This window comes from Quercus lobata, chromosome 1, assembly GCF_001633185.2.
Source record: "Quercus lobata isolate SW786 chromosome 1, ValleyOak3.0 Primary Assembly, whole genome shotgun sequence".
Lineage (NCBI taxonomy): Eukaryota > Viridiplantae > Streptophyta > Magnoliopsida > Fagales > Fagaceae > Quercus > Quercus lobata.
Window position 1 is genome coordinate 4,128,862 of NC_044904.1, and position 20,020 is coordinate 4,148,881.

A 20,020-nucleotide genomic window follows, 5' to 3' on the forward strand; every position below is an offset into this window, starting at 1 on the left:
ATAGTTTCTTTTACCATGTTTATCAAAATTAAACTATAATTATTAAACCCTAAAATATAATTAAAAAATAATGAGAGAATTAGCGTTTTATGTTATTCCCATATATGTAGATTGACATTATTGTTATGTATTACATTACATAGGTAGGAGATTACTTTCAAATTCATCTCTTCATTTTTGCAGCATTGTTCATATTATTGGCAAGTAAGAATCACTCATTCCAAAATTGTGAATGTAACGGAAGTACATGCAAATAGGTGTTTAGTTATCATTTAAAAAAAATGTATTGCATTTCACGGAGTTCAATATGCAAATAACTTAGACAAAATTACTATTTTGGTCTATATATTTTTGAGGTTGTAGTCAATTTGCTCCCCACATTTTGGTAATACTAAATTTGGTTCCTGTTATTTTCAACTAACAGTCAATTTGGTCCCCTACTGTTAACCTACTATCAGAATTTGACTATAAGTTGAAAATAACAGAAATCAATTTTTTTTTTTTTTTTTTTGAAGGAAACAGAAACCAAATTGATTATTACCAAAATATAGGGACCAAATTGATAGCCACCCTAAGATGGTATTTTCACCAATAACTTATTTGTGTATTTCACCAAACAAAGCAAGTGTCCAAGTAAAAAAGGAATCACCGTAAAAAATTGGGCTGAATGTGAAAGGCCTTATATAGTTTTCTATTTTCCTAATATTGGGCTTCTGAATTTCCATAAACTCGAGGCCCAATATGTAAATTCATCCCTGTGCAAAACACTTGTGACTTGAACATTCCAATGTTCTATTTTATTTGGTCAGGCAACAAATGCCATGACGCTTGAGCTTATTGGATCACATTGAACAAGCAAAGAGCAAAATAAGGGGCTTTAGTTATTTACAATTTCTACAGTTGTGTTGAAATGTTCACATCTACATGAGACTGATGGTACTAACTAATACTAATAAATAAAGTGGGGAGGATCAGAGGAATAGTTTCTCAAAAAAAGAAAAAAAGAAAAAAGAAAAAAAGAGGATCAGAGGAATATGCATGGTTAGCTAGCGTCAGGCTTTGCATACATTCAAACTCCTGAGTACTACTTGTGGATTAGATGGAGAGAAGTACAAGTTACATACTACAAATAAGTAGGTAAGACTAATACAGACAATCTTAGAATTAAGATGGTTTTTGTTTTTATCTTTTCAGCAAGGAGTATAGTACCTGAGATTAACCAATCTTAACATAGTACAAGCAAACAAATGTATGAAAATACTGAAATTAAAATAACACAAAGCATCTTGATCTGGTAAGAACCTTGGATTCAATCCCAACGTTTGACACAAAATTTGAAAGCTGCTTAAAGTGGCTATAAATTTGTACAATGATATGCAGGCTATGCAGCATTGCATAATTTACAACAAAAGGAATAACACAACGGTTAGGCTCTAAGTTTTTCCCTACCCATCAAATAACAAGAACAGAAGATCCAGATACAAATGTCACACTCTTTTAAACTTCCACCAACAATACTACTTTCACACACCAACTTGCTACATCAGTGTTTCATGCTGACCCTCCATAGTCCAACAAAACAAAATGAACAAGGGTTAGAGGAATCTTGCCACAACAGACAAAAGCAGTTTATTGGTTGTTGGCTTGCCACTAATTTGAATGAGACTACACATCATTGAAAAATACAAGTTAGAATCCAGACAATTTAGAAGGAACAAAAAAGGTGAACTAGGATAGAAATAGAAGTTCTTCCAAGTCCACAATAACAGAAGCAGCATCTAACTAAAAAATGCTGCAAATCAGTGCACCAGTCGTTAAAATATTTTATGGGCTGCAGAGGTTCCCAAGATCTTCCTCCTTCGCATACCAACTTGGTATTAGCCTTACAGCATAGGGATAAAGATCCTTGTAGGAATTCCTGATGGTCCCTTCAGCCACTCCAGTGGAAAGAGATATGTCTGCACCCACAAGGCTTAGTAATTGTTAGCTTTATCAAGTTCATAATTAGGAACAGTAACATCAATCTATCTTTCTAACCTTTGAGAAGCTTCTTGTCATCTGATAGCTGAGTTATCATATAAATTACAGCTGCTGCTACTGATATTGGGCTCCTCCTGCACATATATAAACCCAAAGTGGCAGTAATGTGAGTTTGGAAGAATTTATTTTGTTTAAAAAGTAAGCTGCGTAGAAGTATAAGCTGGCATTTTAAGCAAAAACAAATCGTCTCAGAGTTCTAGTCATCCAGAAGACCCCCCCCCCTTCTCTTGAAGAATGAATACATGAGAATCCTATCTAAAATCCAGAGTGTCACAGGGATGTAGTGAACAATTTCACTATTCAAGCCATTGTCACGTTAACCAAAGTTGTGTTTGAAAGAACTGGGCTTATAATCTCCCTCACCACCACTATAAAGAAGTGACAAGACTTCCAGAATTACTGCTTACTATTCCTCAGTTTTTTGTTTCTAAGTTTAAAAAGACTTCTTAGCAAAACAAAACTTTTAAGAGGACTGTTGAGCAAGCTTTGTCACAGTCAGATGCAATATTAACATCTATTTATAAAATAAGCAAAAAATATATATATATATATACCACAAAACTATGATATTGAACTTGGTAGAGATAGCACTCAGCTGTGAGACAGGTATTTGAATACTTATAGTTCCATGGACAATATCAATCAATCTCCAAAAACACATTCAGACTTAAGTATACCGTAATCTTTTAATTCTTGTTACAAGAGTTTCTTTCTTATGTTACACTAGAAACTTCATCTTCTTCTAAAAGCATGTCCCATCTGCTAAAATATGAGTGTCAATAATTCGGCAGAGCACATATATAGGCTTTGTATTAGTAAAACACCTATAAGCAACATATGGAATAACAACAGTGGTCATCCGAATTGTGGATAGCTCTAACCTCCTCAAATACTCACATATTGTAGATGTCAATTCACTAATTTCGACAAATACTCCCTCTGTTCCATATTGTTAGTCTTTCTTAGAAAATTAATTTTTTTAAGGGAACATTATTCAATGCAATGTTTTTCAAACAAGAATGTAGCGGTTTCCCAAATTACCTTCTTAAATTAAACTTTAAAAAAAATTAAAAGAAAAAAATATAATTAATTTTTCAAATAAAGTAAAAGGTAAGTTTGGAAGGGCGTTAATGTTATCCATTGACTTTTCAAAGAGAAATAATGGAATAGAGAACCAACAATATGGACAGGGGAGGAAAAAGAAAAAAAGAACTACCTTATATCAAGTTCTTCAGATTTCTGTACAGCTTCTTGAGCAGCCTTTACTGCTTGATTAGTCATGCCAAGGTGGGAACAAAAACGTCTCTGAAAATTAGTTCAAGGTGAAAAAGTCATCCCTTATTCTAGACAAATCCATAATGAGACATGTTCAAAAATAAAAAGTCATTCAATAGATAAAACCAATGCTATGGATATGCTAGGAAAAAGGACAATGCAAGCGACAGTTGCCAAGTCAGTGACTGTCCCTTGCTCACCAATCAGTGGGCAAGATGCAGTATACACAGGGCCCACCCCATGCATATGTTGTGCAGAGCATGATGCCTGGCCACCATTAAGGAGACATTGCATGAAAGATTGGTGTTTAGCAAACTACAGAGTATGACTACACCATCAAACTCACCAAAAAATCCCCAGCATGTATGGTTCCCATTTCCATAGACTGACCCATCTCTACTTCCAGTTGTTTTACAATAAACTCTTTTGCACGACCAATTTCCTTCTTTGTGGCTCCATTAGCAACAGAACAAATTTCTGATTTAAGAAACATGTTCAGCGATCCTCAAACACTCACAGAAAGATAATGTCACAAAATACAAATTTGTCAAGAGAATTTCACCTTTCACAGTGCGGGGCTTGTCTTCTTGACGACAAGCAATGTAGAGGCAAGCAGCCAAAATTGCATCCTGATTTCTTCCTCGGAGAGGTTTTTGATCTTCTACTTTCTTATATATTTCATTGGCTCGATCCTGGAAGTATAAAATTACACATCCAAAAACAGATAAGCATTCCAAATAAAAAGGCTCACAAAATATATCAAGAAAGAACCAAAACCACTTTAATATTAGAAATATCACTAGCCATTCTAAAAACATGCTAAATATGTGTTATATATATATATATATATATATAAGCTTAGAACAACAAAGAGAAGATAAGAGTACTTTAAATAAATATTCCTAAATTATTGTATAAACTGATAAACTAGTAAAACTACTAAACTATTAGCTATTATAGATGCCAATGCACTTGTTAGCAAGTAGTCTTGAATTCAAACCCTGTTTCTGCCCTACCTTCCATTTTAAAAGTTAAAAATCTCACCTATTGGGCACACTTATTAATGGGGAGTTTGGTCCCACACATGAGGGAAGTGTTCAAATAATTGTCAAATGATTAAATCCACCCTTCTTAACAGCTTGAACTTTTGAAAAACAACTAGTAATTTGTCGATGCTAATAGCCCAAGAGCAATACTTGCTTAGTGGTGGCTCTTCTTCGTAGGTTCATTCTTGCTTGTGCGTGGGTGCGTGATTGAATTTAACAGAGGAAAAAAGAGTTAAAATACTACTGACACCCTCTAAGTTTGAGTTTGCTTTTAAATCAATCCTTTAACTATGAAAACTTGTAATTTAAACCATCGAGTATTACAACAATGCTAATGTAACCCTTCTGTCAAAATCCATCAGATCTTGTCATTAATCCACACAAAAAGATGTTGTTTTGGACACACAGACACACACACAAAAAAACAATGTCATTTTTAGGCAGGGTATCAGTGAAGATGTGACAGACCTAATGTAAGGGACATATTGATATCATTGTAATAGTTGGGGGTGTAAATTGCAAGTTTTGAAAGTAAATGGGCCAATTTAGAAGAAACCTCAAGGTGAAGAGTGCATTTTAGCCAAAAATAAATAAATAAAAGTAAGAAGCAATTATAAACCAAAAATCTGCAACAACATTGCAATGATGACTTCCACATCAAAAAACGGTGATCAACAACTTTCCGACCAACAGGTTTTCAACAACTACCTTTGTTAGCATCAAAATTCAAACAAAATCAGATAAGAAAGGATACTTCAACTAACATCATCAACCATTAGAAAATGAAAATAGTTTTCATCACATTACAGAATATTTCACTGTGTCAACTAATGCCAATCAGTATGAGGGGGTCGGAAAAATTATTAACATTTTGCTGCACTTATGTCAAGATACCATATCTCCTCCTTTTTTCTTTTCTATCTACTTATAATTTTTAATGAAAATTGATAAATGATAGGTTAAAAATTAAATTTGACAAGTTTAATCATGTATCGAGCTCCAAGAGGGTGAAATGAGAAGGGGGGGGGGGTGTTTCCTTGTGGTTTTAGCTTCAGAGAAACAGGTCCATCTTATACATTTCCCCATTCAATAAGACAATCTAGAACAAAAATCCTATTAGGCGCTTAGACGTGTCTATGATGAGTTCAAGGCCCATATTATCTCCTCTTGATTGTTTGCAATTAACTGCTGAACTGAACTATGAACAAGGATTGATAACATAATAATAAGGGGCATGCTTTCACTTGATATGGCACTCATTCAACCAGTTATGAGTGATATTCATACAAATGCAACGTATCACTGCTGGGCCATTCAAATTCTTAAAATTTTATTAAGAACGTGCTTTCTAAAATAGGCAACCGACAATGTTGGATGTATCAAGCTTTTGAAATATCCATTGAAATCAAAAGTACAGGTTAGAGAGAGAGAGAGAGAGAGAGGACATCACACATATATAAGAAAGTAGAGCAATAACCACGCATCAACAAATTCAGATGGAGCAATTCGAATATTTACACACGCATAATCAGAAAGTAACAAGTATGGAAGACTTTAAAAACAGATAAATGATTTTTTAAATTATCATACCTTTATTGTTGCAACAAGGCCCAACCTGAAATATCCAATGATTGAATCAGCTTTTCTAAATTTTTGGTTATTTTATTTTTTCTTTTAAGGGAGGGGATGTTGAAGAATAGCACGATAACAAAATGAAAAGTTCAACAAGAACATGACAAATTAAAAATGTATTATGCATACTTATTCTCTGTACAAAATCTACTTCTCTAATAACTAAAATTCACCAAATTAAGCCAATGAAAGGAGCATATATTGAAATTACATTGCACTGCTTTTAGCAAATCATTAGAATCTTTGAGGGTAGAAAAACAAAGAGACAGAAAATCCAGTTGCTCGAATTACAAACAAGAAAAAAGACTAAACTTTGACCAATATTTTCCTAACCATAATTAGTATAAAAAGAAAAAGAAAAGGAAAAAGAAAAAGTAATACTGTAGACTAAACTTTCATACAAGATTAAGAAAACCACTTAAAGTAAATCCCACGCAATCATCCCCATTAGATAACGTGTCCAACTTGAATAGTAGTATAGGACTCAGTCTCATTATCCAAAAAGACAAAAAGATTAATAAAAAAGACAAAACACAAAGGACCTACCAATTTTCAGTTCTCTCCTACCACTTTCTCACCCGGCAAACAGAGAGGGAGCTGAGCATAATTCAAAATCTGAAATTGGTTCCTTGGAAAACCAAAAAGTCAGCTTCACTTATCCAAATAGATAGGAAAGCCAGTCCAACTCAATACTTGGTCCCATCATATACAGTAATTTCAATTTTTTGGGAAAACCAAAACAACCCAAAACAAAACACTAACAGCCCTTTCCATTTCTAATTTTCTCACCAACCAAACGGGAAATTAAGAGGCCCAAGTTTGAATTTTTCTTTCTCCTCAGTAAAGTTTATATTTTTCAATTTCAGGAAACAGAGACAACGCATAACTAAACATTTCAGAACTGTCCCCAGCTTCCCCTCTCACTTTCTCACCAACCAAACAGAAACAGACTCTAACTCTTTTAGAACTGCAAATTTTTTTCTTTTTTCAAAACTTAGTTCAATAACTGAAATTCAAGAATTTTTTTTATAAACCAAAAAGAAAACAGAGGAATTTAAACGTTTTCGAAGAGATTCTCTAATTTTCCTTCATAACCGAACAAAGTTAACCGTTGACACTCACAGAGAGAGAGAGAGAGAGAGAGCATAAATACCTAAAAGTTGCATAAAATTTTAAAATTTGATCAAACAAGGAAAACAAAAACGACCGCAATTCCTAAACTTTCCCAAGCTTTCTCACCAACCAAACAGAGTATGGATACCTAAACCTAAAAGTTACATAGAAAATTCAAATTCAATAAAAGTAGAAAACAAAGACTGCGAATTTCCAAAGTTTCTCTCATTTTCTCATACTTCCTCACCGAGTATATGATTATCTAAAAGTTGCACGTAAATTTTCAAATTCAATCAAACATGAAAAAAGAAAAGAAAAACGCAATGCTAAAGTTTCTCTCATTTCTCACTAACCAAACAAACAGAGAGAGAATATAAACTATAAACAGCTAAAACTTGCATGTAAAAACTACAAAATTCGACAAAACAAGCAAAAACGAAAGAAATCCTGACAAAACTTCCCCAACTTTTTTCTCAGCAACCAAGCAAAGAACAACATAAAAAAAAAGCGCGAACCAAACGAAACGAACCTCTCAGACATGGAGGCAATGGCTTTAAAAGCCTGAAGAAGCGAGTGGTCCGGGTTAGACCCACGGCTCTGCCACCGGCCCAAACCCGAACCCAAGAAGTCACTCCCACCGTTCGCATTATTGGGTCTTGAAGATATCACGGTGGAGAGGCCGCCGTCGGAAAGCAGAGGGTTGGAGGGCCCACCGACGCGAACGGGGTCGCTGTCACCGGACTCGTTGGTGAAGGTGCGCCACTCTGAGGTCTCGTCGATGGAGTGAGCCTCGAGAACGAGGCCACACTCGGAGCACACGGTGTCGCCTGCTGAGTGGTCTAGCACCACCTCCGTTGCTCGCTTGCACTCTGGACATAACCACTCTGACGATAATGATGATGCTGACGATGCCATTATCTTCCACAAGTGGATAAGTCTTTTTCTACTCTTCTGTTTCTATTTATGGGGTTCGGTCTGTGTTGTTTTTAGTATGTTTCGTGGGTCCCATGTTTATTATGTCGAAATTTTGTGCACATGGGTTACGTATAGGCGGTTAAAAAGTCAACGATAACTTAATATTTATGATTTATGGTAAAAGTGTTGTAAAAATATTGTGTATGTAATATTACTTTATGTTTAATATTTCTTGCAAGAGTCTTATAATTCAAACTACACATATAGGTTTCAAATGCATAATCTCTCGTTATAATTGCTAAATTATCTTTAAAAAGGATAATGTTTACTATATCTAGTTTAACAAAGTTTTTTCACAACTTAGGATCCATTTAGGAACAGTTTATTTAACTGAAACTGAAACTGAAAACTTTTTGTTGAAAGTATTGTAGATAAAAGTAATAGTTAGCTGAATAGTACAGTGGAACCCATGAAAAATACCAAAAAATGTAGTGAGACCCATAAATACATTGAATAATAGTAAAAATAAGCTGAAATTTACAAATAATTTGAAATTTTCAACTTGTCACAAACAGACACTTAGTATAACTTAAGGACAACAATGAGGTGCAACGAAAATAAGATCATAAGTGTTTTGTTTCCGTCTTATCTCCTCTTCGAAGCGTGAAAGCCTACATAGGACAAGAGTGGAACAAATTAGAGGCAAGACTTAATTAGGTGGCTTCAATCTTTGACATTGGTTAGAGAGGAAAAATGAGAAATGGTTGACAGAGTGGGGCGAGAAAAACTCATTTCCATCGCGTTCTCTCTTCTAGGCAAAACATAGTGAGGTAGGGGTATGGGGGGCTTTTTCTTTTTCGTGATAAATGTATAATAAAAGTGGTATCGATAGCTTAATTCATGTGAAGTGATGTTCAAAATCACAATTTGCCTATAATTTCTCTAGCATTGTTGCTTTGCATTAGTATCCATTTGATGTTGTTGTTGTTGTTGTCAGATGTAACTATTTCTTAGTACTAGTATTTTTAAGATTTTCCTAAGCTTATTGGAGAGGGAGTAAACTTCGTCTACCCTTTGAAAAATTAACAACCTAACGACTTAGATTGGTCACCTGACACCCAAATTAACCAGCAACGCGGACCATAAATGAGCTACAATAAGTGACAAAATACAAATGCTTTGTGAAGAAAGAAGGGGGTGTTAGGATTTAGGATAGAGGGGGGTTTAGAATAAAAATATTTAAAAATATTGGACATAAGATTCTACAATGATTAGCCATAAATGAATGAGTCACTATAGCAATTTTATTTGTTCGAGATATTATAGCTCCAATAGGGATTAGGATCCGATCCGGGTGCAATTCACCTATTTCCTTCACAAATTTTTTTTACTTTTTACTTTTTTTTTTTACCTTAACTTTTTACTTTTCTTAACTTATTTCTTAATGTTTTTTTAATCAATGGTTGAGATTGAAAGTTGCTTTTTGCAACTATCAATCTCAACCATTGATAGTAATTGCATCAGGTGCTGATCTTAATCCCTCCAATAGGTTCAAATCTATAATAGGCTCATATATTTCTAACATAGTCTTAGAGCATCACCATCAATTGTTTCATAAAAAATGTCATTTTGACACATCAAAAGCCAACTTTATTATTTTAGCACATTATTTTACAACATACCATTTATCAGATGTTCTATTTTTCAATCCCATACATTAAAATAATATATACATCACATTAAAATATCATTAAAAAAAAACTTCAAACAGTAATATATACTACATAGCCCACCACCACTGCTCATAGTAGCCCACCCCTACAACCACCGCCGACAGCCATAACCAAAACCCAAAATCAACCAACCAACCCACTACCACTGACCACCATAACTAAAATCTAGAATCAACCAAAACCCAAAATCAGCCCACACCCACTGCCATAACCCACCAATATCAGCCCATCACAACCCATGAAACCCACCAACATCAACCTATTACAACCCATGAAACTCAACCCGCATCCACCAAAAAAAAAAAAAAAAAAAACCAAGGCGATTTGAGATGGACGGCGCTGCGTGGTGGACGGTGATCTACCCATCCGAACCCACCCATCAAACCATAGCCAAAAAAAAAAAAAATAGAAAAACCACAACTAGAGAGAAATCGGCATGGAAGTGAGGCGTCGGCATCGGCATGGAAGAGAACTGATGGTGAGAGAAGAAAATATCAGAGGATGAGAGAGCTATATGATCGGCGTTTGAGAGAAAAAAAATGAGTAAGAGACTGATAGAGAGATGAGAGAGAAAAGAATAAAAAATTCATTAAAATTATACCACATCTTTCCGTACAATCTCATATTTGAGAGCGTACTGTTAATGAATGTCAAATTTTTTGAGATTTAGAACATCTCATGAAAGATGTTTTTTGGTGTTTGGTGTGTCAAATACCAAATATTTGGCATTTGGGATTTGGCACACTTGATGGTGATGCTCTAGTTTGATCTTGACCAACTTCGCATAGTACTAAAGTCCAACACCCCCTCATACATATTAAAACCAACCACAAATTCATGGGCCATTAAAACAATACGTTCGGATGTCTTGGGCCATTAAAACTTTAACATTATCCATGTTGTTGAGTGAAATGTAGCATAATTTTTATGGGTAACTCACAATAGTTTGACTGAAAAATGATATATTTAATTAGACGTTTATGCTTTAAAATTATCACATCATCTATACAATTTAGAATCGCTTTAAGAACTCATTTTTGATGATTTAGTGCAAGTCAATATATTTGCTTGATAATGCATCCATACACGATCAAGAAACACTCCTAATAACTACTATTTTTATGAATTTGTTCCTTTTTTGCCAACTGCAACTCCCAAAAGGATTGCACAAGCCTCTGTTGCTATCAAGCCACTATTTTAAGAATTTACCATCCCAATTACACAATACTACAGATAATTTTGCTAGATTCCACTCTCACTACCCTTAATCCTCTTACAAAACCATCACCAAACACCATCAATTTCTTTATCTAAACATGAAACCACGTTTATCACCAAAACCATCGATTTCTAACTATTACCTCTTTTTTTTTTTTTTTTTTCCAGCTCATTAGCTCATGGCCTTCCAAATTTTGTGGTCTAGGATGGCCATGGATCGAGTATGGGTTATGTCTACCCAAATCTGACCCGAACTAATACCCAAAATCTGATTTATTGGTGTGGAACATATGATATTTATTTGATTTCATGTGTATTTATGAGTTTTTAAGATTATTAGTTTTTTTTTTTTTAAATGCTAATGTTCTAGTATGATTGGATTGATATGGTTTGAGAATGGCATCTATGATAGTATTGCAGTCTCCCTCAATTGTCACATAATGAAGCTTTGCAACCCTTGCCATGAAAAAAGAAAAAGAATCAAGCTTGAACTTGTTTCAACATTGGAGATGGATATCTAGGCATTCACATGAACTTCAAATGTTATAAAGGGTTTGGTTCTCGATTCTTTTGTTTGACTAGCTGAATCAGTAACATGAAAAATAATTTTTAATATATTTAAAATTATAAAAAAATAATTTTATAACTAGGTATTTACAATAAAATATTTATAATAATTTGTATTTGAGTTTTAAAATTTAATGATTTTGAGGTCTATATTTTTCAATAAATTCGAATTTAGAATAAGTATTTTCAACCCAAACTTATCTTTTCCTATTCTTAAGTAAGTGCACTGAAATAGACCGGATTGACTAAAATGCATCAAAATGATATGCTTATGTCACTAAACATGAGCATAACAACAATAAACGATGATTGAACAAAGTTTCTCTCCAAACTAATTTGGAGAGAAACCCTACAAACTTCTCATATATCTTTATACGGAGAGTGAATTTTAAAAATTTAACCGTTGGATTGTATGTTCTTATTATATCCTTTATGCTTGCAAAATTTCAAAAAGATCAAAGATCAATTGCTAAGTCATCAAAAAAATGTTAAAATTTCAAGTTTTTGTAATCTAAAATTGTGTATAAAAAATAAGTTTATTGATCAAATAGTAAATAATATCCAATTGGAACAAATTTTGATATATATGTTAAGAATATAAGAAATATGAAATTTAACGGTTAGATTTTCAAAATTTATACCCAACAAATAGATATATGAAAAGTTTAAAGAGTTGCTCTCCAAACTAATTTGGAGAGAAATCTTTTTTTTTTTTTTTTTTTTGATAAGTAATTTGGAGAGAAATCTTGTTCACAATGATTTGTGTTAAAAGATGGGCACAATACGCTTAATGCAGAGAGAATTGCATGCTTGTATTGATACATTTCAAATGTGGGCTTAAACCTAGGCATCTCATACGGGCTGCAGTCAAGGCACAGCCATAAGTGTTAAAGTGGGTAGCTTGGGCCAGAACTGGTGAATATTGGGCCACCTCATGTTAGTAAAATATGTCTGACTCGGCTTATCCGAATCACAAGGCACAGCCGTAGGCCCGTAGTGTAGTACAATGAATCCAAATACCCACTAACACCAGATAAGGGCTTTAAAGTCTTGAAAAAGTAACCTTTCTCTCTCTCCCTAAAAGCCCATGGGCTTCCGGTGAATCCTAGTGAAAAATAGAAATCGCAAAAAAAAAAAAAAAAAAAAAAAAAAAAAAAACCTAGTATATATACCACTATTAAACCCTAGCAACTAAATTCCTTTGTCCTCAATTATCAAAGTATCAAAAAAAAAAAAAAAAACACCCGAAAACCCTAGCAATGGAGACATGCAGACTTCAACCTCCCCCTTCCCTCACCTCCAATTATCGGTGTATCATCAAAAAAAGCTAATACCCGACCAATGATAAGTAGATTTCCAAAGCATGCACTTGGGTTTGCAATTAGCTAAGCAAAATCTTCTCAATGAAGCCGAGAAGGGTTTCGAAAAAAACTTGGCTTGCTCACCACTATCAATTGCTACTATGACGAATATGCTCACTGCAGGATCAAGCAAGCATGGATTGAAGGATAGGCTTTCTTCTTTGGGTTGCGAAACCATGGATGAACTCGACAACCAGTCTTTACAACTAATGGACGTTGTATCGAGTAAGGATACTTGGGAGACTGGAGATCCTCTTCTCACCTTCGTTAATGGTTGTTGGATTGACCAAAGGTTTTCTTTGAAGCCTTCTTTTACAGAAATTCTCCAAAATATTTATAAAGTTGAACCTAAAGCCTTGGATTTTAAAAACAATAAGGTAACCTCTATTTTTATTTTTATTTTTTTGCGTATATGTTTTTTTTATTTAAAAAATAAAAAATAAAAAATTATTAATATATATCTAGAAAATTAGAATTTTTTTTAGATACATAGTAGTTAGAAGTTGATATCGATTATTTCTTGTGATAGACACTGTGGGGGATTTTCCCAGATTTGTCCTCGTCCCCGAGTGTGGGAACCATGGATGGACGGATCTTTGGGCTAAGGGCTTGCCTTATAGCCTTTTACACCGCATCCTTGGAGTCCCACATCGGTTAGAGAAGCGCCCCACGCATGCCTTATAAGCCCTTGGAGCAAGGCATGGTGTACCACTAACACATGTGTTCGCACTTTTAAATGTGGGGGATTTTCCCGCGCACACTCAGCTCATTATCCGCTTTGGGGAGCCAAGCTCGCACGGATTTGTCCTCGTCCCCGAGTGTGGGAACCTTGGATGGACGGATCTTCGGGCCAAGGGCTTGCCTTGTAGCCTTTTACACCGCATCCTTGGAGTCCCACATCGGTTAGAGAAGCGCCCAACGCATGCCTTATAAGCCCTTGGAGCAAGGCATGGTGTACCACTAACACGTGTTCGCGCTTTTAAATGTGGGGGATTTTCCCGCTCACACTCAACTCATTGTCCGCTTTGGGGAGCCAAGCCCGTACGGATTTGTCCTTGTCCTCGAGTGTGGGAACCTTGGATGGACGGATCTTCGGGCCAAGGGCTTGCCTTGTAGCCTTTTACACCGCATCCTTGGAGTCTCACATCGGTTAGAAAAGCGCCCCACGCATGCCTTATAAGCCCTTGGAGCAAGGCATGGTGTACCACTAACATATGTTATGTTAGTGGTACACCATGCCTTGCTCCAAGGGCTTATAAGGCATGCGTGGGGCGCTTTTCTAACCGATGTGAGACTCCAAGGATGCGGTGTAAAAGGCTACAAGGCAAGCCCTTGGCCCGAAGATCCGTCCATCCAAGGTTCCCACACTCGAGGACAAGGACAAATCCGTACGGGCTTGGCTCGCCAAAGCGGACAATGAGCTGAGTGTGCACACTATCTTTAAGTTCCTTTACGTACTAGAAGTATTGATGTATCCAATTGATTCTAACTTAAGGGGAACATTTGGAGCCTTTTTATATGGTATGTTAGTTTTAGTAATCAAGTCCATTCATTTTGTTTCCCAAAAAACAAAAGAAAATAAAAGGTCCATTCATATTATATACAGTGGCACACGCAATATGTGTGGCTTTTTTTTGTTGTTAAAAAACAAAAAAAAAAAATATTAATTATAGGTGTAGTGTAGTTATAGGCATTTGAGATAAAGAAAGGTTAATTATTTGAATAGCTATGAAAAGTTATTCAGGTTTTAGAAGAGAGACACGAAATGAATGGAGGAAAGTGAAATTAAGTGCCTTTAGAAGCCTAGATGGGAACAAGAGTAGTTTTCTTTTTGTTTTTGTTTTTATTTATTTATTTTATTTTTTAGAAGCAAGGCAACAACAAGAGTTGGAATATGAGTGATAGTAGTTTACGAATTACTAAATTTGAGGGGTCTAAACAAGAGCGTTGTGTTGTGTTGTTGTTATTGTCCTATTTACAATATTTATTTTTAAAACATATGGATTTCAATTTAGTATTATTATAGATTTATTGGGTTATTATTTGAAACTCAAAAGAATTGGGAAGTCGATCCTTTTTCATAGATGATAAAAATGTTGTGTTTTAATTTTGAGAAAATTTATGGACAAAACTTTTGTAGCACAATTATTACTGTAAGGACACGATTCGTAACGAACCACAACAGTGTTGGGTTCGAACGTAAAAAGGCCCAAACAATATCATTTGTAGAGCGTGGGTTTGAAAGGCTAGGCCTTGGTCACCAGGCGGTGGGTTTTTCGTGGTGTTCATACATGGTTAAGTTGTTTTCACCCCTGGAATCTTTCTCCTGGAGGTGGGCTGGAAGGCTCTGGTTTTTGGCCATTTTTTCCCAGCCTCTTCTCTAGATTACTTACTTTTCCTTTTATACTAGTCTGTGTTCACTGTCCTTCGTCCACGTGTAGGGTCAATCTTTCCAAGACTGATACTTGTCCCATCAGCCCATACCCAAAGTCATTGGAGGTGGTTGTAAAAGCCGAAAAATACAGCTCTGTCAGGTGCAGAGTATTGAATGACAGTAAGGGCAGCTTTCCCTGGATATTTTAGATTTTCTTTCAAGCTTGGTCTTATACCGTTTTTGCCCCTCTTTCCGGTGGGACTCTAGGTCTGCCGAGGACTGAACTGTCCTTGGCTGTATCCCAAGGCTATCTTGTGCTTTATATTATTGAGCTTGGGCCATAGCCCTCCTCGGCTTGGGCCTTTGAACTCCTCATGGGTAAATGGGTCTGGCCCATAAATTATTGGGCCCCACAATAGCCCCTCAAAACCCTGCTGTCCGACCTCTTGGTTGGAAAGGGGGGTTTTGGTAATACTGAGTCTTTATTATGGCTCATTTAATTCAGCCTTTCATTGATGTTGGCGGTTCTCCACCTGCCCAGGAAATGTACCGGTCTACGAGATGTTCCTCTTAATTTATTCACGACGCGCTCATGCCGTTTGGCTATTCAAAGCGTGTCTTTAATAGTTTCCCTTTACGAGAACTTTCAGATTTAATGGTTATTGATGGTGTGGGGAAGCGGAACGAGCATATTCTTGTTTGCAGATTTCCTTGGAGATCTGAACATATTAAGTACCTTCCGCTTCGCCCCTCATATAAAAAGAAAAGGCAAGAGTTGTTTCTCTCATACATGAACCCTTTTAATCCCCCCAAAATCTGAAACCCTTAGACTCCTCCCAGAGTTTACTTTTACCCTCTGGTTATACCTTAAATTGTGATACGTTCACCATAGTAATAAGCAATGAAGGAACCATACCCCTCCCAAAAACACCATGTTCTAATAAAGCTCGAAATGGCTCGGTCAGGGCAAGGATGGCGGAGACTCAAGATTTGTCTCACTTTCCTTTCAGCCAAAATCCGAAGTAGGAACTCGTCACGTCCAACTTTCGGCGTGACTGAGCCGATGATATCCATTATCAGTACGAACCGCTCTCTCATGAGCATATCTAACATGGCACCAGTGTGTTAGGAGTCAGGACTGAGGCAAGGACTAAGTGCCCCTACTTCTTCCTCTCTTCGTTCATTGGTGCCTCCTTTTGCCTCTCTTTCTTCTTCTTTCCACCACCAGATCCATCCTGGTACTTTTCCTTCTCCCTCTTTTGCTCCTTTTTCTTTCTTTTCATCTCTTCCCTCTTCTTCTCCTCCTTCTTTTCATTCATCTCCTCCATCTTCTTCATTCATCTCCTCCATCTTCTTCTGAAGAAGGTCCTTCTCTCAATATGGGCGCTACTGAGGCAGAGTTTGGAAGGACTTCGGAGACGAGTTTAAAAAGATATCTGACTGTTTATTTATCTGTATTGTTGTTTTTTTTTTTTTTTTTTTATTGTTTTGGCAATCCACCTTTTGTATAAGCTTGTTTAAGCCCCTCTTTGTACGTTGTAATACATCTTTATATTAATAAAAAATTTTATCACTTTATTTCACATGTTCTATCTCTATATTTATGAAATGATAACGCAATGAATAGACATACAATCTTGTGAATTCTTTTTATTTTTAAACCGTGACCGACGTCTAGGACCAAAGTCCCAGTTGATAAAAAGATCTTGCTTTGTATTTATAAAAACAGTCCGGCTTAATAATACTGAATCGAATAAGTGATACTTAGGGCTGAAACTCCCATTAGGCAGGAAAAGAAAGGACATTATGATGAGCTTACTGAGTCGGCCTAACACAATACCGCCGACCTTAGAGTACAATACTCGGGGCCATAATCCCTTATCAAAGAGAGAGGCGCTGTTATGAATTTGCGAGTGCTGTTCGGCACAATAATATAGCATTTGAATCAATGACCCCTAGGGTCAAAATACTTGCTAAGAAAAAGATATCACCATAACTTTAATAGAGTTGTTTGGCACAATAATGCCGACCTGTGAAAAACGATACTTACCCCAAAACTAGCCGAGATGATAACTGAATGCTCGATGCGGTGTAGGAAATAACCATCCGAAGACATATCACCCGCAAAATGAACAGCCCCCCTAGGTTGCTGAATAGTGGGGCGTTTCACCATTTTCTTAACACTCTTATTGGCTTTAACCTTTTACAGTATTTGAGCCGAGGATTGAGTAATTTAGAATTTTTATTATGTAGCCGACCTTACGAAACTCAATCTTTTTCTCATCCAAGTAGTTGGTTTCCCCATAGATTTGAGTCCGAAGACCATACAATACCTGAGTTTTGTTCAAAACTCAGTTTTCTCATCTAAATAGTTGGTTTCCCCATAGGTTTGAGTCCGAGGACCATACAATACCTTGGTTCTGTCCAAAACTCAATTTTCTCATCCAAGTAGTTGGTTTCCCCATAGGTTTGAGTTCAAGGACCATACAATACCTTGGTTCTGTCCAAAACTCAGTTTTCTCATCCAAGTAGTTGGTTTCCCCATAGGTTTGAGTCCGAGGACTATACAATACCTTGGTTCTGTCCAAAACTCAGTTTTCTCATCCAAGTAGTTGGTTTCCCCATAGGTTTGAGTACGAGGACCATACAATACCTTGGTTCTGTCCAAAACTCAGTTTTCTCATCCAAGTAGTTGGTTTTCCCATAGGTTTGAGTCCGAGGACCATACAATACTTTGGTTCTATCCAAAACTTAGTTTTCTCATCCAAGTAGTTGGTTTCTCCATAGGTTTGAGTCCGAGGACCATACAATACCTTGGTTCTGTCCAAAACTCAGTTTTCTCATCCAAGTAGTTGGTTTCCCCATAGGTTTGAGTCCGAGGACCATACAATACCTTGGTTCTGTCCAAAACTCAATTTTCTCATCCAAGTAGTTGGTTTTCCCATAGGTTTGAGTCCGAGGACCATACAATACCTTGGTTCTGTCCAAAACTCAGTTTTCTCATCCAAGTAGTTGGTTTCCCCATAAGTTTGAGTCCGAGGACCATACAATACCTTGGTTCTATCCAAAACTCAGCTTTCTTTTTGCGAAGGACCTTGGCTTTAGGGGAGTTAGCTCCTCGGCCAAGCCCCTAGAATTATCCGAGCGATTAACGCTACCAAGCGTAGCCCCTAGTCAAGAAGTATAGCCCCTAGCGGAACTTTACACTAAAACTCTATAACCAGTTGTTAGAAATGACAAAGGAACTCTCTCGACCTACCACCTATGCCAACACACAAGCCTTTCCCACAGATGGCGCCAATTGTAAGGACACGATTCGTAACGAACCACAATAGTGTTGGGTTCGCACGTAAAAAGGCCCAAACAATATCATTTGTAGAGCGTGGGTTTGAAAGGTTAGGCCTTGGTCACCAGGCAGTGGGTTTTTCATGGTGTTTATACATGGTTAAGTTGTTTTCACCCCTGGAGTCTTTCTCCTGGAGGTGGGCTGGGAGGCTCTGATTTTTGGCCATTTTTTCCCAGCCTCTTCTCTAGATTACTTACTTTTCCTTTTATACTAGTTTGTGTTCACTGTCCTTCGTCCACGTGTAGGGTCAATCTTTCCAAGACTGATACTTGTCCCATCAGCCCATACCCAAAGTCGTTGGAGGTGGTTGTAAAAGCCGAATAATACGGCTCTGTCAGGTGTAGAGTATTGAATGGCAATAAGGGCAGCTTTCCCTGGATATTTTAGATTTTCTTTCAAGCTTGGTCCTATACCGTTTTTGCCCCTCTTTCCGGTGGGACTTTGGGTCTGCCGAGGACTGAACTGTCCTTGGCTGTATCCCAAGGCTATCTTGTACTTTATATTATTGAGCTTGGGCCATAGTCCTCCTCGGCTTGGGCCTTTGGACTCCCCACGGGTAAATGGGCCTGACCGATAAATTATTGGGCCCCACAATTACAATAACCTTGACATGGTTGATTGTAAATGGTGGAAAAAAAAAATGATAGATTCATTTGAAAGTAATAAACCATCATTCAAAGTTTGTCACATTACAATTGTGATATAAGTTGTGACACTAAAGTTATAGTCTTGGAACAACTCTTTAATTTTAATACGTTTGATAGGTAGAATAGATACAAGGCTGATCATCCATTCATGTTCATGATCATGGAAGACATGTCTAGTATACCCCTTTTTGTTGGAGCTGTGGTTAATCCTCTCTTGGAAACATGATGTTGTTTTCTTTGTTTTTCCTTATTTGTCATTGGGATGATATAGTTTAATACTTTCTCATATATGAATTGTTTCTAACTTTTAATATATATATATATATATATATATATATTTTTCAATGTTATAAGCTTAAATCTTAGTGTGGAAGGTAGAGTGGTAGACATAACGTTAAAAAAATCCTACTCACATTTATGTTATATCTACCTGCAGGCAAATAACCCATGCTTTGCATAATATGTCTCTAATAAACAAAGTTGAAACAAAGTTTTTTTCTATCCGTTTATATAACCTTTCAAGAGAACTTCATAATCGTATCTGACTTTACAAGAATTTCTATTAGCAAATATGCGTGTGCGAGCGTGCATATGTTGAAAAGTCAGTTAATGCTCACTATTAAGGTTTGTTTTATTTCATGTTGGCTCCGGTGCAGAAATTATACTAAAATATACGTGGATTTTAAATTCTTACTTTTATGGTGTAGAGATTATACTAAAAGCATACATGGATTTTAGATTCCTACTTTTATT

At 36.3% G+C, this 20,020-nt stretch overlaps 1 protein-coding gene across 1 annotated transcript; it reads right to left on the reverse strand.

Annotated features, from left to right (window-relative positions):
* Positions 1–1,286: 1,286 nt before the first annotated feature.
* Positions 1,287–8,090, reverse strand: LOC115975114 (transcription initiation factor IIB-like). Its single transcript, XM_031095772.1, has 7 exons — positions 7,636–8,090; positions 5,952–5,976; positions 3,878–4,007; positions 3,662–3,792; positions 3,257–3,345; positions 2,038–2,114; positions 1,287–1,958 (listed from the first exon to the last, which is right to left on the reverse strand). The coding sequence occupies exons 1-7, from the start codon at positions 8,019–8,021 to the stop codon at positions 1,825–1,827; spliced, it is 972 nt and encodes a 323-aa protein (XP_030951632.1). The 5' UTR covers positions 8,022–8,090; the 3' UTR covers positions 1,287–1,824.
* Between the last annotated feature and the right edge of the window lie 11,930 nt (positions 8,091–20,020).